General features: G+C 31.0%; 1 protein-coding gene across 2 annotated transcripts; it reads left to right on the top strand.

Annotated features, from left to right (window-relative positions):
* The first annotated feature begins 477 nt into the window (after positions 1-477).
* LOC145314590 (SET domain-containing protein SmydA-8-like) lies at positions 478-14022 on the top strand. 2 transcript variants are annotated; one of them, XM_080154573.1, is made up of 19 exons: positions 478-645; positions 1764-1824; positions 2037-2083; positions 2368-2455; positions 5087-5149; positions 5834-5916; positions 6152-6179; positions 7065-7171; positions 7468-7515; positions 7909-7974; positions 8318-8420; positions 8735-8835; positions 9325-9451; positions 9545-9632; positions 9978-10039; positions 10411-10467; positions 10886-11011; positions 13253-13342; positions 13908-14022. In XM_080154573.1, exons 1-19 carry the CDS (start codon positions 509-511, stop codon positions 13998-14000), a joined length of 1575 nt encoding a protein of 524 aa, XP_080010699.1. In that variant the 5' UTR covers positions 478-508; the 3' UTR covers positions 14001-14022. The 2 variants fall into 2 exon arrangements, with proteins under 2 accessions (XP_080010699.1, XP_080010700.1); XM_080154574.1 differs by lacking the exon at positions 10411-10467.
* Positions 14023-15502: the final 1480 nt, after the last annotated feature.

The following is a 15502-nucleotide window of genomic DNA, read 5'->3' as shown; positions in this document are numbered from 1 at the left end:
TGTAAATGTACAAGATTAAAAAAAATGTAAGTAAAATGTTGAAAAACTGATTAAATACAGGATAATGTTTATAGACATACTTACATTTTTAGGACTTGATTATAGAGATGCTTCGCTTATAATATTGTGCTTTGTTGTCCTAGGAATCAGTATATCAAAAATCATACCAATCAGATAATTAGATCACATAAAAATTTGTTGTTTAAAAAGTTAAAAATTAACATGTTTAATATGGACGTACGGACATTCTGGTATTGATTATAGAGTTGCCACACTTTATGCACTACAGGAATCACCATGCAAAGTTTGAAATCTATAGGGCAATTATAATATGCCTAATTTAACGGAAAAAAACCGATACGGACGGACGGACCGACCCTAATTATAGAAAAGCTTCACTTTTAAAAATATGTTTACTTTATTGATTAGGGAACACTTTTGATAAAATTAAAGTAAGGCTGGATATATTTATTTCTACCAATTATATTTGAATTAAATAGATAATAAAATGCCACAAACAAGTATTGGTAACTGTTTCCTCTGTCACAGTGACGATTGTGACCTGTGCCCGTCTTGTAAATCTGTTTACACCTGCAAGAAACATTGTTCCATCCATACATATGATGATATGTGTCTGCCAATAAGGTGCACATACAATTTATATAGTAAATATGTTAGGCTGACTTTGGCATCCGTAATCAGTGCAGTTTTGGCTGCCGAGCCTTGGTTAAAGCTGCACCAATGCATGTTAAATATACGTGGATATTTTGACAGGGTAAAGTATCGTCAGTTTAGATTGCTAACATAAACAAACATCAGATAATGGTCGTTTATCAAGTAGGAGCAGAGGGGATGGGAAAAGCGTAAATCCTGTAGCTAGCTACAAGTTTCACTTTATTAGAGTACATGATAATCTGGTGTAAGATTTATGATAAATCCATTTCTTCGCCTAAAAAAATTATTACCAAACTTTCTATTGATCATCTCATTTTTTTTGCTAAACACATTTAATCATTCTGTGAAATGATATTTTTTACTGTTTGTGTAAATAGGCAGGGAGTAAGGGAGGGGACAATGGGCAATTAATTCAATATAAGAGTTATCAAAGAAAGGGCATGAAATCCAGTTTAATCCAATAAATTTGTAGGAAATTATAAAGGGATTGTTAATTGAATAATAGATTTCCATAGCGTCATGTAAAGTGAAATCACAACTTGTTTTTGATGAAATATATTGAGGTTTTTTGGTGCGATTTTTATATTAAAAGATTATTGGACCCGGCCAGCTGCTAGCAAGAATATGACTGCCCCTTTTTATTCTGTTTATTTCCCTTGCCCCTTGCCCCCACCTCCCTTCTCCCTTCTCCCCCCCGTCTGCTACATTCCAAACTAACACAACGAGTGTTTATTTCCCTTCCCCCCACTTCCCTTCTTCCTTCTCCCCGTCTGCTACATTCCAAACTAACACAACGAGTGTTTATTTCCCTTCCCCCCACTTCCCTTCTCCCTTCTCCCCGTCTGCTACATTCCAAACTAACACAATGAGTGTTTATTTCCCTTCCCCCCACTTCCCTTATCCCTTCTCCCCGTCTGCAATATTCAAAACATACATAACGAGTAGCGGCATTCTATGCGCAAGTCCCCAAACTCAGTCAGAAACTGCTAAATTCTTGCACATTCCCTTTAAGCCAGTCCCCAAAGTCTGAGACTCCTAAAAATTGAATATTCGATCCATTGTCCCCTCCCTTACTCCCTGGTAAATAGGCTAGAGTATATGGATGAATCAGAAAGAAAACTTGTAGCTGTAAGAGATATTCAACCCATGGTGAGACCTTTTTTTGTGCAAGAATTTAAAAATATATTTGATTAGTTAAACTTCATTTTCATTTAAAAAAACAACATTTTGGTTATTTTAAAAATGCATAATTGTCTACTTCAGACTATATTGATATTTATTGTATGTTTGACTTAATAATGGCGTTTTATGAAACTAAGCAAATCTAATATCAATATGTTTATTTAATTATTTGTTTTCAGGAAATAATACTGCACGATGATCCATTTGGTCTAGCGCCTGTTCAGGAAAATTTATTTAAAAACATATATCATTTAAATCTAAGAATGACTCGGCAGCCGACACCTTAATCTAACTATCGACTGAATATGTTTGATTCAAATTGTCAATCACTAAACCTCCCACCGCAATTTTTAAGGCAAATATCTAGGCCTTAAATTCAATTTAGGTAATTTTATCTGTCTTATTTTTGCTTTTACTGGAGTAAAAAGATAGTTTCTCTATAAATGAATGAACTATTCCTATACACAAAATCTGAGTCTTTAGTATGTTTACAATAGTTTAAATCCAGGACACAAAGCCTGTTTGTCTGCAATGCTTCAAATTATTAGAAAATATTCCAACAGTCACATGTAAATGCGGATTTCCCATGTGTAGTCAGGTAGTTTTATGTGGCACTGCTACGATTCAATTCATTGTTAAAATTGTGTTATTTTGTTTCCAGCGAGCTCTAGGGGCACTTAATGTGTGTGTGTGGAGGAGGATGGATAGTCGACCCCCCCCCCCAAGATTTGATTTTATGGATCAATACCAGCTGATAACCACAAATTCCCCAATAGTAGCTGAGTATCCACGCATAAGAGTAGTTGAATATCCAAACTTTTCCCCTATGGTAGTTGAATATCCACAATAGTTTCCTATTGTTATTTTTATTATATCCTTTCATAATGCTGATTCCCATGACAATAAAGCACATTAATGCATTCAATTCACACCTATCATTTAACTTTAATACAGATTTAGGAACCAAATATTGAAAAAAGCGAAGCTCTTAAATGAAAGGGCAAACTAACATTAACAGGATAATAATGCATAAGTCTACATAAAATTATTGCAATTATAGTAAATTTGTTGCAAAACTGCTGAAGTATATGCAACTGTTTAAGGACATACTGACATTTTTAGGACTTTATTATTGAGATATTGTAATAACATTGTACCTTATCGTAATAAGAATCAGTATTCCATAAAGTAAATATCCTCAAACTTAAAAATAATAAATACCATTTAGATATAAATGTATGTTTTGTCTTGAATTTAAGTTGTACAAAGAAGACGGAAAATCTCCACCCACTTATTGCACCTTGCACTTTAAAACAAGGATGACAAAATCATTAAAAGCGTAATTGGGCATACAATAATCAATTTGATATATTGGTAATTACGTTTTTTGTAATGTGCTTTACAGGAATCAGAATGCCAAGTTTGAAATCGACAGACGGACAGATGCTGCACAGACCCTTATTATAAAAAAGCTTCGCTTTTTAAAATGATCAATCTACAGGGCTAATAATCTAATATTTTTTTTTTGAAAACTTGACTGATTATGACGTAACAAAAAAAAATTAGCCAATGAGAGGCCGTTATTGACCAATGGTAAAATTTATAGTGGCCTCTCATTGGCTAATTTTTTTGTTACGTCATAATCAGTCAGATACTATTACTGTGTTCCCCTAAAGCCACGATTTTTTAGAGTTGATATAATTTCCTAGAAATGTAGAAAAACTTTGCTTTCATTTATTACATTATATTAAAACAAGGATGACAACATCCATAAGTAGCGAAGCACAAAATTTCGTGGATGGGAATGACCGTCATGGTTGTTTTCTTCAAACAACGGGAAATTTAATTTTGATATCTAAAACAGATATTTTGAAAATCGGATCATAAACACCAAAGATATGGGGAAAAATGTAAAAAATTTGAAAATAGCCAAAACCCTGCAAAAAGGCAGTCTGACCATTATTGTTGTTTTCTTCAAACGACGGGAAATTTAATTTTAACATCTTTAACTGAAAAAAATTTGAAAATTGGACTAAAAACACTAAAGATATGGGGGAAAATGTAAAAAAATATAAAATAGCCAAAAACCTGCAAAAAGGCAGTCTGACCTTCATAGTTGTTTTCTTCAAACGACGGGAAATTTAATTTTGATATCTATAACTGAAAAAATTTTGAAAATCGGTTCATAAATACCAAAGATATGGTGGAAAATGTAAAAATAGCTAAAAACCTGCAAAAAGGCAGTCTGACCGTTATTGTTGTTTTCTCCAAATGACGGAAAATTTAATTTTGATATCTTTAACTGAAAGAATTTTGAAAATCGGACCATAAACACCAAAGATATGGGGGAAAATGTGGGAAATCTAAAAATAGCCTAAAACCTGCTAAAAGCCGTCCGACCGCCAGTGATGTTTTATAGTTAATTGTGCTCCTTAATGATGGGAATGTTGTCAAAAAATTTCAGAATTCTATCTTTTATAGGAGCTGAGTAAATCCCATTTCCCCCATAGCGTTACGGACTGACTGACTGACGGACTGACGGACTGACTGACAGACAAAGTGAATTATAGAGTAGCTTCGCTACTAAAAATTGTTAAAAAGGTTAAAAAGCAACATGTTTAAAATTGAACTACAGACTTTCTTTTATAGAGTTGCTACGCTTCCTAAATCGTACCTTTTGTATTAAATCGATAGGACAATTCTAACATGTATAGATTAACAGAAAAGCTAACTAAAATAATTTTTTAAAAACTTTTTTTCCCTCAATGATAGTTGAATATCCACACATTTTCCCAATGGTAGCTGAGTATCTTAAAATGACCCCAATAGTAGCTAAATATCCCCGTGGATACTCAGCTGGTATTAAGCCGATTTTATTTTGAAAAAAGATAAAAAAATATATTTTTCCTCAGGGGTTTAATTTTTTTCTTTGGGGGAATGGTGGTACCTTTTCCTTAAATAGTTATAAACTTCAATTACCTATAAGAAACTACATTTTAAATAAGTTGGAAAGATCCTTTGGTACAAACAGATAATTTTTTACTTTTTTTAGAATTTGTTTAAAATTTTTTAATATAAAAAATAGGATATTGCAAATTAACTGAATAGTTAAATATATTAAACTTTGAGATTTGAAAAACCGTTTAATTACCTAAATTAAATTTAAAGAAATCATTCACATAAGTAATCAAAGTCAAGGATTTCCATTAAATAAAAGTTTTTATTTCAGAAATGTTGTTCTGGAAGACGACATCAAGCTGAATGTAAAATATACCAAGAAGCAAGTGCTCAGGTTACAAAACTAAATTAATCTAGTTATTCTAATTAAGATGGCCATGAAAAAGGGATTTTAATATTACTTTAACAAACACTGATAAAATTTGATAAAATGGAGTTGAAATAATGCATGTACACGGGACATTTCTAATAAAAAATAGTTCAGTTACAAATAAAAAATTACTAGTATGTACAGAAGCAGCTTATATAGTGCCTAATAAAAATGCCGTCATACAATACAAATGACCAATGATAAGCCAGTATATATTTTACTATGGTTCAATCAAAATGTATACTGGCTTACAATTGGTCATTTGTATTGTTTTACGTCATTTTTTATTAGGCACTGTAAGCTACTTCGAATATACTCTTTGTATTTAACAAACCCCAAACTGTCCCAGTTTTGAGCAAGACGATTCCAGTTACGTCATATACGTTTCGGGAAAGAAAAAGGGAAGGGGGGAAGAAAATCTCTTCAAAAGAGATGGGAGAAAAGGGAAGAGATTTTCTTCCTCCCTTCCCTTTTTATATGACGTCACAGGAATCGTCTTGCTCAAAACTGGGACAGTTTGGGGTTTGTCGATCTTAATAAATATAATTTTAATCTTAAATTCAAAAGTAGATAAACTTGATTATTGCATGATAAAAGAAAACTAAACTAAAGTTCTTAACTTTTTTATATATTTGTATTATTGATTAGTTTGAGCATGTATCTGAGTATCAAATTCTAATGCCTATTAGAATGTTGACCCAACTAGAGGATCAACTATCAAGGCATTCAACGTAAGACAAATATCTTGAAAGAGTGTTTTATTTTTATTTTTTTACATATTGTACATAATACCAAAATACAATTTAAATCTATTTTTTCCACCATTTTTAAATTTTACAATAAAATAATCTAATCATAAATCATAAATGCTAATACACATATTATTTGGATAATTATCATTTGCACTTAGATATGAAGAAAAAAAAAATTCATATGTATGTTTTTAATATGTTTCCATATTTTTAGGTTTGAGTTTCTCATGGACCACAAACAGGTTACTTTAATATTTATAAGCGGCTAAGTTCATATAATACAGATTGACTCTCAAAAAAGTATTTTTTTAGGATCTGCAGCCCATATTTCCCATATTTATGCATTTGATGAAATTTTGAAAAGTAATTTTTTATATGTAAAACTAACATTTTTTAATATAATAATGTATCAATTGTAAACTTGCTCTTCTTTCTTATTTGTTTTTTAACTGGTTGAAAAAAAAGTAATATACTAATAAAAAACTAAGAAATATTTAGCAATATCCAGTTTCTCAAGCACTTTTTCCAAACTTTGGCTCTAAAAATCTCGGCTGTTAATTGATGTAAAAAATAGTACATATGCATCTTTTATTATTTTATTGATAAATGTGGGCTGCAGATGCTAAAAAATACTTTTTCGAGAGTCATACTGTACTATGGGCACTTGAGGTGGTGAAATGGGAGTTTACCCACCCCAAACATTCAATTTCAGTTTTAAAGAAAAAAATAAGTGATTAAAAATTTGGATGTGGAATATTTCTTTTCTAGGGGTGATTTCTCTTGAGTGGGAGGTAGTATCCTCCCTTAAAAAGAAATAAACCTTCACATTACTTATAAGAAGCAAAATTATAAAGGAGAACCATATCGGTTCAGCAAGATTCTTCAGTACAGACAAACAGACACAGATCATGTTACTTTTAATTGAGATAATTTAAGATAATAGCCTTGCACATTTTACAAAGTATCTCAAAAATCAGCCATGTAACGTCATAAAAATAAGGGATTATCCATCTCATTTTAGGGATTTTCTTTCCCACTTCTCCTCTCATCACCCTCATTTTTATGACGTCACATGGCTGATTTTTGAGACACTTTGTAAAAGTTACCTAATTTCCCAACTTTACTAGGAAAGAGAAGCAGAGAAAGAGAACTGGGCAAGGACTGAAGAATTTGTTGTCAAACCTATTCATGAAAAGCTCAAGAAAACTGAATGGACATCAGAAATGATCCAAAGGTTACATTTAAAATTAATGGATTTTATCTGCATATTTTCAATATGATGAATAAATGTATATGTATAGATGTGTAATCCAGACAACTATTTGGGCACCCTTTTTGTCTGCTATTAAGTTGCTTTCTGTTCTTTTGTAGGGATTTGCATTTTCGACGCTGATATCAAAGACATAGGGTCCCCACCCTGTCTGTAGTTACATATAGCTCGTGTCCCATCTATTCTTTTACTTTAATATATGTTGAATACCTCTATTTCAATCATTTTGAACTGTGCATAAACTTTTTTATCATTTTTAGATGTGTTGGTGTAGCAAGGACAAATGCCTGTAATCTAAGTGCTATAGGAAAGATATTGATTTGTTTTTGTTTCACTTTGTATGAAGAACTATTTTTATATCTTTTCTAATTTGAAGTCATACATTCAAAAGCAAAACTCAGGGATTTAAAGGGATAAGACAATGGTTAATAAATTGATGTACATCATCAATGATTATACACAAAATAACCTATTCTGTAGATTACAATTAGTTGTTAAAACGTTTGGACTCTAAACTTAATGAAATAATAAAAAAAATAATAAAAAGTCCCCAAAGTTGTTAAGCCAACGTATAAGAAAACGTTATTATAAATCTTTTGGAACTATTGTAATGAACAACTCAATGTCCCCTCTCTACCTGGCAATTTAGAAAAAAAAATTACTTTAAAATCTTAAAAATAAAGTCAATATCTCAAGTTAGGCATAATTCCTGGAGAAGAAATGTTGGAAGATTCTGAGATAGGTTCCTCCAGAGTTATTTATGCCAGGTAGAGTTGTTAATATAAAGAAAAGTTGGAATTTTTTTTTAAAGTATCGCTTTGAATCCCCCGATTAATATCCGGTGGATTAAATCCGGTTTTCCTCCATACTTCAAAATTATGTATAGCATCATATTATATCCAGTTTTCTATGAATGTAAAAATGTAAAATCATAAGATTGAAACCAAATTTTCTAGCCCATGCCTTTGTCATCTTGGGGCTAAACAAATTGGTTTTAATCTTATAACAGTTCATTTTTATATCCGCGGAAAACTGTTTATGATGCAATAAATAATTATTTCAGGATTAAAATTTTAAAACTTTGCTGTGAAACAACTGTTCCTTATCTAGTTCACTGATGGCATTCCTTAACAATGATTGTAGTCCAAATTGTATCACAATTCATCATCCTGATTATTCATTGACTGTTAGAGCAATGCGCAAGATTAAAAAGGTAACCAGGAATTTTAAATGTGACAAAATATTAAGGATGGACAGACAGACAAATTCAGTTGTAATTTTGACAATATTTGATCATTGCTCTTAACAGGAAACTTTATAAGTTTTTTTCCAGGAGCCTATCTCTTATAGCATTTCCTACATGGAATTCTCATTCCAACATCGAATTATGGATGGACAAAATTTTAATAGTAAATAATCAGTTGTCAGATTATAATTCATATAAGATAATCTATCTAGATAATAACAAAAACACTAAGGAAGTTATAAAGAAGCTTAAATACTAAAAAATAACCTAATTTTGTTAAGGGAGAGGAGTTGACAATATCCTATTCATCCCTGTATAGTGGAAGATTACAGAGAAAACAAGATTTTATCAATAACTGGTTCTTTGAATGTTTATGTGATAGGTAATTGTTTAAATTTGAAATAAAAATAGAGAAACAAACAGAAATTGCACTGCTTTAACATGAGGATATACAAACTTTCCCGATTTTGTATAATTTTTGAGGAACACGACTCCAGTTACGTCATATTTTTCTTTCCCGAAAAAGGGAAGAAAGAAAGAAAAAAAAGGGAAGGGGGGAAGAAAAAAAGGGTTTCCCCATCTCTTTTGAAGAGATTTTCTTCCCCCTTCCCTCTTTCGGGAAAGAAAAATATGACGTCACTGGAGTCGTGTTCCTCAAAAATTATACAAAATCGGGAAAGTTTGTATGATGAATTAATGCAAAAGAACCAAGTTCCAAGTTCCTACAAAAGAACAAAATGAAATTTGCTAGTAGTCAAAAAGGATCTCCACCACTTGGGCCACGTTGAGCATGTATTATACCCCTATACTTATACATTTCTTAATGATGGTAAATTGATTTTGAATAAACTGAATTATGATTATATCATAGGTGTGAAGATGTAACAGATAATAGGACAAACTTTGATACCCACCTCTGTGGTGAAGGATGCCTTGGACATGTTTTACCTGAAAATAATAATTCTCAAGCTGATTGGATCTGTAAGAAGTGTTTAAAGGTTAACTTTGAAATAATTTTCAAAACAAAAAATACTTTTAAAAAGTTCAGACATTGTATAAAAACATTATATCTTTTTTTATTGAATTTTTAGAAGAAGACATTTAATGAAATAGAAGAAAAAGAGATAGCTATAAATAATGTTTTCTTGGATATGTCAAAAACTACCCAGCATTTAGAAGGTAATGAATAGATATTTCTCGCATCGTATTATAAACAGCTTTCTGCGGATATAAAAATGTCAAAAATAAGATTAAAACCAGTTTTTTAGCCAGTGCCTTTAGCATCTCAGGGCTAAAAATGCTGGTTTCAATCTTATAATTGTACATTTTTATATTCTTAGAAAACTGGATATAATACAATGCTAGACATAATTTTTTAGTATGGCTGAGAACCTGTTCTAATCCACTGGATATTAATCGGTTTTGAATGAATACGAGAAAAGTATATAAAAAATTTAAAAAATATTTTTTTTGCTTCATGATCTCTTTAACATTTATACTTCTAAATTTAATATTACTTTTTAGATTTTATGGAAATTTATGAAACTCAGCTACATTCAAACCACAGTATAATGATAAAAGCAAAGGTACTAAGATTTAAACCCCTCCGGGGAAACAAAACTGGTATTTATTTATTGATTTCCATTTATATACTTGTGGAAAATTGTCTGTAATACGTTGCAATATTTAATTTTTCAGTTTGACTGAGCATCTGAGGTAGATTTTATTTAATTTTTGTAGATTTTCTATATGATTTCGGAGGATTTTTTACAAAAACAATTTTGGTGATCTGGCGACCTTCACGGCCGATTTAGCGATCCTAATATTTTTAAGAATCCACCTCTGTTCTAATAAAACGAATATTAATTGTTTTCAAAGACAAACTGGAAAATATTTGAAATACTTTTATACGTATCATTCAAATTCCAAAGACAATGTGTAAGATTTTATTCATTAGGTGCAACTAATAAATTCCTACCAAAACCTGAAAAACAAAAAAGAATTACAAAGAAAGGTAGAAGTCTATATTTTTCTAAAATATACATATCAAGGATGAAAACATTCATAAAAGCGAAGATCAAAAATCAGAAGGAAAGAGAAACAAACAATAGCTCTTGTAGAGTGTCAGAACAATAATTTGGAAAAATTATAAAATTGTACATAAATTTGTTGCAAACTACGTAAAACAAATTTACAGTTAAAGGACTTTTTTAGGATTTTATCACAGTATGTATGTAAGGATAATTATATCATATAATTTTTTTTGTCGATTATAGATTTGCTATGCTTCCTAAATCGTATCTAACTGTTATAGGAATTATCATGCGAAGATTGCAATTGATAGGACAATTCTAACATGTCTAGATAAACTCAAAGACCAAATGACCCTTATCTTAAAAAGCTACATTTTTAGAGATATTAAATAATTTCAGGTTGATCTTTGTTGTGATGTGCTGTATGTTTTCAACAAACAGTTTCCTGGATTATCTGATGTTAGAGGAAGAATAATTTATGAACAAGCATATTCTAATTTTCTGCTTACACAAGTTGAGTTTCAGGTATGAGTTATAAAGATGATTTTAGCGGTATATTAACTATTTTAATTAGAAAAATAAAACTATCTATAAAGAATTAAAGATCAAGTTTGAAGAAATTAAACCCCGAACCACTTCATTATGCAATTTACATTTTCCTGGATATTTTGTCTATGGTAGTCCATAAGTGTACAGCTATACAGTACATTGTTTCTATTTGTTAAAGCAACACATATGACAAAAGAAAAAGATTCTGTTTAGAGTAAAATGCTTATGTATCGATCAAAAACTATATTTTTTGATTTTTTACTGATCCACTTCATTATGCAAATCCAAAGAAAATCAATGGAAAAAGGTTTATTTTGCAATTTTCTCCTCCTTTAAAGATTGATCCTGATAAAATAACATTTTTTAAAGGAATTTATGCATTAATTATTATGAAAAACAGTATAAGGTAGAAATTAATGATTTCTATAAATAAGAAATATTTGAAAAAAAGAAATTCGATCCTTATCACTTTAGAGTACAGATGCTGAACCCCAGTTTTATGGATGAAGCTAAATACATGTTAAAGATATAAATTACCCTCAAAAGTATACAAAAATGTTTTTTTTATGTGTTAAAAAATTCCATTTTAAAATCTTGATTTTGAGGAGGATGGCCTTTAAGGTGCTCCTACTGGTGGTGATGGTGAGCCAAATGTTATCAGAGTGCATGCCCATGATGACAACTTATATATTGAACTATGGTCCAATTTTTGTAGTCATAGCAGCCTCAAGCCAATCAGTATTAAAATAGAAAAAAATTGCAATTTAAATTACTCTTATTCATAAGGTAAATATTGTAGATTTTAGATGATGGTTATATTTTGTGTCGGGAGGCTCCACTGGATGCTGCTATGACTACAAAAAATGGTACATAGGTTAATAGACAAGTTGTTGTAATGGTCATGTACTTAGATAACATTTGCTCACCATCACCATCACCAGGAGCATCTGAAAGGTCATCATCCTTAAAATCAAGATTTTAAAGTTAATTTTTTTAATACATTAAAAAACATTTTTGCATGCTTTTGAGGGTAATTTTTGTCTTTAACATGTATTTAGCTACATCCTTTAGACTGGAGGTCCGAAGTTGTCCCCTATAGTGATAAAGGTTGAATTTCTTTTTTTCTAATATTTCTTATTTAGAAAATTCATTAATTTCTACATTATACTGTTTTTCATAATAATCAATGCATAAATTCCTTAAAAAATTGTTATTTTATCAGGATCAATCTTTACAGGAGGAGAAAATTGCAAAATAAATGTTTTTCCATTGATTTTCTTTGGATTTGCATAATGAAGTGGACCAGTAAAAAATCAAAAAATATAGTTTTTGATTGATAAATATGCATTTTATTTTAAACAGAATCTTTTTTCTTTTATCATATGCATTGCTTTAACAAATAGAAACAATGTACAGTAAATCTGTACACTTATGGACTACTATAGACAAACTATCCAGGAAAATGTAGATTGCATAATGAAGTGGTTCTGGGTTTAGATTAAATTACTTTAAAAGTGCTTTATAATAGTTACTTCGCCACTAGCCTCTAGGGGCTTTGCCCCAAGTGGTAATTAAAGAAAACAAAATAATTACCTCTGGAGATGCCCCCAAAAATTTAAAATAATTATTAAAAAAATAAGGGGGGATTTTTTTTTATTTTTTGGGGGGTTGGGGGTGTCCCACCCCCCAAGAAAATAGCCTAAAACCACCACAGGACCAGTAGGTATATTCCGTGAAGAGTAGAATCCGATCGGTTCAGTGGTTACCGAGATCTTAAGGGACGGACGGACAGACAGACGGACGGACAGACATCATTCTACTTTTTATTATAGATATATCGCATCATATTATAAACTGCTTTCCGCGGATTTAGGAAGCTCAGCAGCTTTTTTATCGTTACCAGAATCTCTGTATGTCAGTATAAAAAATGTTGATTTTTACTATGTGATATAATTATTCTATTTATCTCATTTTTGGAATAATGATTCCTTGAACAACAAATTTCAATGTTATAAGTGAAGCATCTCTATATTAAAGTCCAAGAATGTACTTATGTCCTTAAACAGTATTCTTTATTTATCAGTTTTGCAAAACATTTACTTTACAAATTTGTTTACATTTATATTCTGCTTATTCAAATACGACACTTTACAAGCATTAATGTTTGTTCACCTTATCATTTCAGAGCTTTGTCATCTTTGTTTACAATATGTTTAGGAGCAAATAATATCATTGAAAGAATTAAAGAAGAAGCTAGAAGAGATATCTTTACAACTGGAAGAATGTATTTTGTGCATGTGTGGACAGGTTACTGTTTTTTTTTAAAATTATACTTACTGTAGAAATACTAGCGGGGATGGTAGTACTTTAGTAGGGGATGGGGGGTCAACCCTCTTCTACTTTCAATTTTAATTTTAAAATGAAAAGTTAAAATTTTTTTAAGGGTGATGTCATTTTTTCTAGGGATGATTTTTCTTGGGAAGGTGGCGGTATCCTCCCAAAAATAGTTATAAACCTTACCAGGACCTATGATAAGTTAACCTCTAAAGGAGAACCATATGGGTTCAGCAGAATTTGCAATATCCTTAGATACACAGAGACAAACAGAAACACAGATAGACATCATGTTACTTTTATATAAGGATTATTATGACTAATGTTACAGACAACCAACCCTCTAGATTTCAGGTCATTCCTTATAAATACTAAATGCGCATATTAATGGGCTGATATTGATTGTATGCAACTGACATAGCTGCAGTAAAAATCATTTCATCAAATAAGGAAGCAATGTCCCCTGTTAACTATTTATTTGGCTGTTATTTTGTTATTTGAGATTCTAAGTTAAAGTAACTATAATGTTTTGATTTAGGTTGATGGTACAAATGGATTTTACATACAGACCAAAGCAAAACAAATATTATCTCATGTTAAAGAAATGATTATATTTTCTGACTTTTTGTAAATAAATAAATTTATTTAAATAAGTATCTGTATTAGGTAAACCTGTATAATTCTATGTACAAATATAAATGTCTGGGATACAATGATAATACAATGGAATGCAAATTAATCTCACCAATAGTTCTTAGATGTAAAGGTTGCAAGAGATCTAAAGGTATAAGACAATGGCCGATAAATTGATGTACAATCCCAATGATGATATACAAAATCACCCCATCTTTAGATTACAATTAGTGATTATTAGTTAAGACTCTCAACTTAATGAACCAACCAATCAATTTTCAATAAAAGTCCTCAAAGAATAAGAAAACGTTCTCATAAAACTTTGGGGACTTTGGTGTCATAAACAGTCCAATGTTCCGTCTCTCTTTGGTAAGTTTCATAACTACATGTCTTTTCTAAATCAATTAAATTCTTCCATATTTTCTAGCTATAAGTATTTCTCCCTTTTATTAGGTATTCTTGTTTCCCTGTCATATTAAACACTTGCTACACTAGTCGTGTAACAAGGAATTCACTAAGGGAGAGGGATATACTACTGAGAATAGTTATTTATCGGAATGCATTATACTTTCCGCGAATAGTAAAATAATTTTATGACATTGATAATTATTGCTTTAATGTTATTATTTTTATTTTATTATTCCTAGAAAATTTTCTTTAATACGATATGTGATTTTTCAGTATGGCAAAGAACAGGTTTAATCCAGCAGATATTAATCGATTTCAAAGCCACTTTATTTATTTATCTGAAACCTAGAAGTGTTAATGAATAAAGACTAAAATCATACTAATATGAATTAATGTCAAATTGCTTTTCAACAAAACAATCCCTTCACTGAGAATTCGCGTTGCTAGAAAGCATTGTTTTTGCAGAATCATTTAGTGTTAAATTTTTTGGCATCTCTCCAGCCGGGGGTTACGAATGGTGTGCAATGATTGCCGAATCTTATTACATTGACAGATTATTGGTACTGCATATTATTACAACAGTACAAGTTATCCATTCCCATATGCTTCACTCGCATGATTATGCAAGCCCTTTTATTTATTGGGAACTGTTTTTTGCGAATATAAGACACTCTGCATATGCAGAAGTGAATGCAAACCGTTACGAATTTATACACTAGAGTTGAAAAAAGAGTTATCAACTTATATTTATTACTAGCGGCTTCGCCCCTAGCCTTTAGGGGCTTTGCCCCAAGAGGTGATAAAAAAAAATTATGGCGAAAATCGTAAAGGACCATGGAAATCTCCTTCAAAAAAAAAAAAAAAAAATGGGGGGGGGGATTTTTTGGTTTTTGGGGGGGTTGGGGGTGTCCCACCCCCCAAGAAAATAGCTTAAAACCACCACAGGACCAATAGGTAGATACCCTGAAGAGTAGAATCCGATCGGTTCAGTGGTTACCGAGATCTTAAGGGACAGACAGACAGACGGACAGACGGTCAGACGGACAGACGGACAGACAGACATCGTTCTACTTTGTATTATAGATAACTAAA

The sequence above is a fragment of the Acartia tonsa genome, chromosome 3 (assembly GCF_053477335.1).
Source record: "Acartia tonsa isolate MP-2025a chromosome 3, ASM5347733v1, whole genome shotgun sequence".
Lineage (NCBI taxonomy): Eukaryota > Metazoa > Arthropoda > Copepoda > Calanoida > Acartiidae > Acartia > Acartia tonsa.
This window is presented reverse-complemented; position numbering and strand designations above follow the sequence as displayed.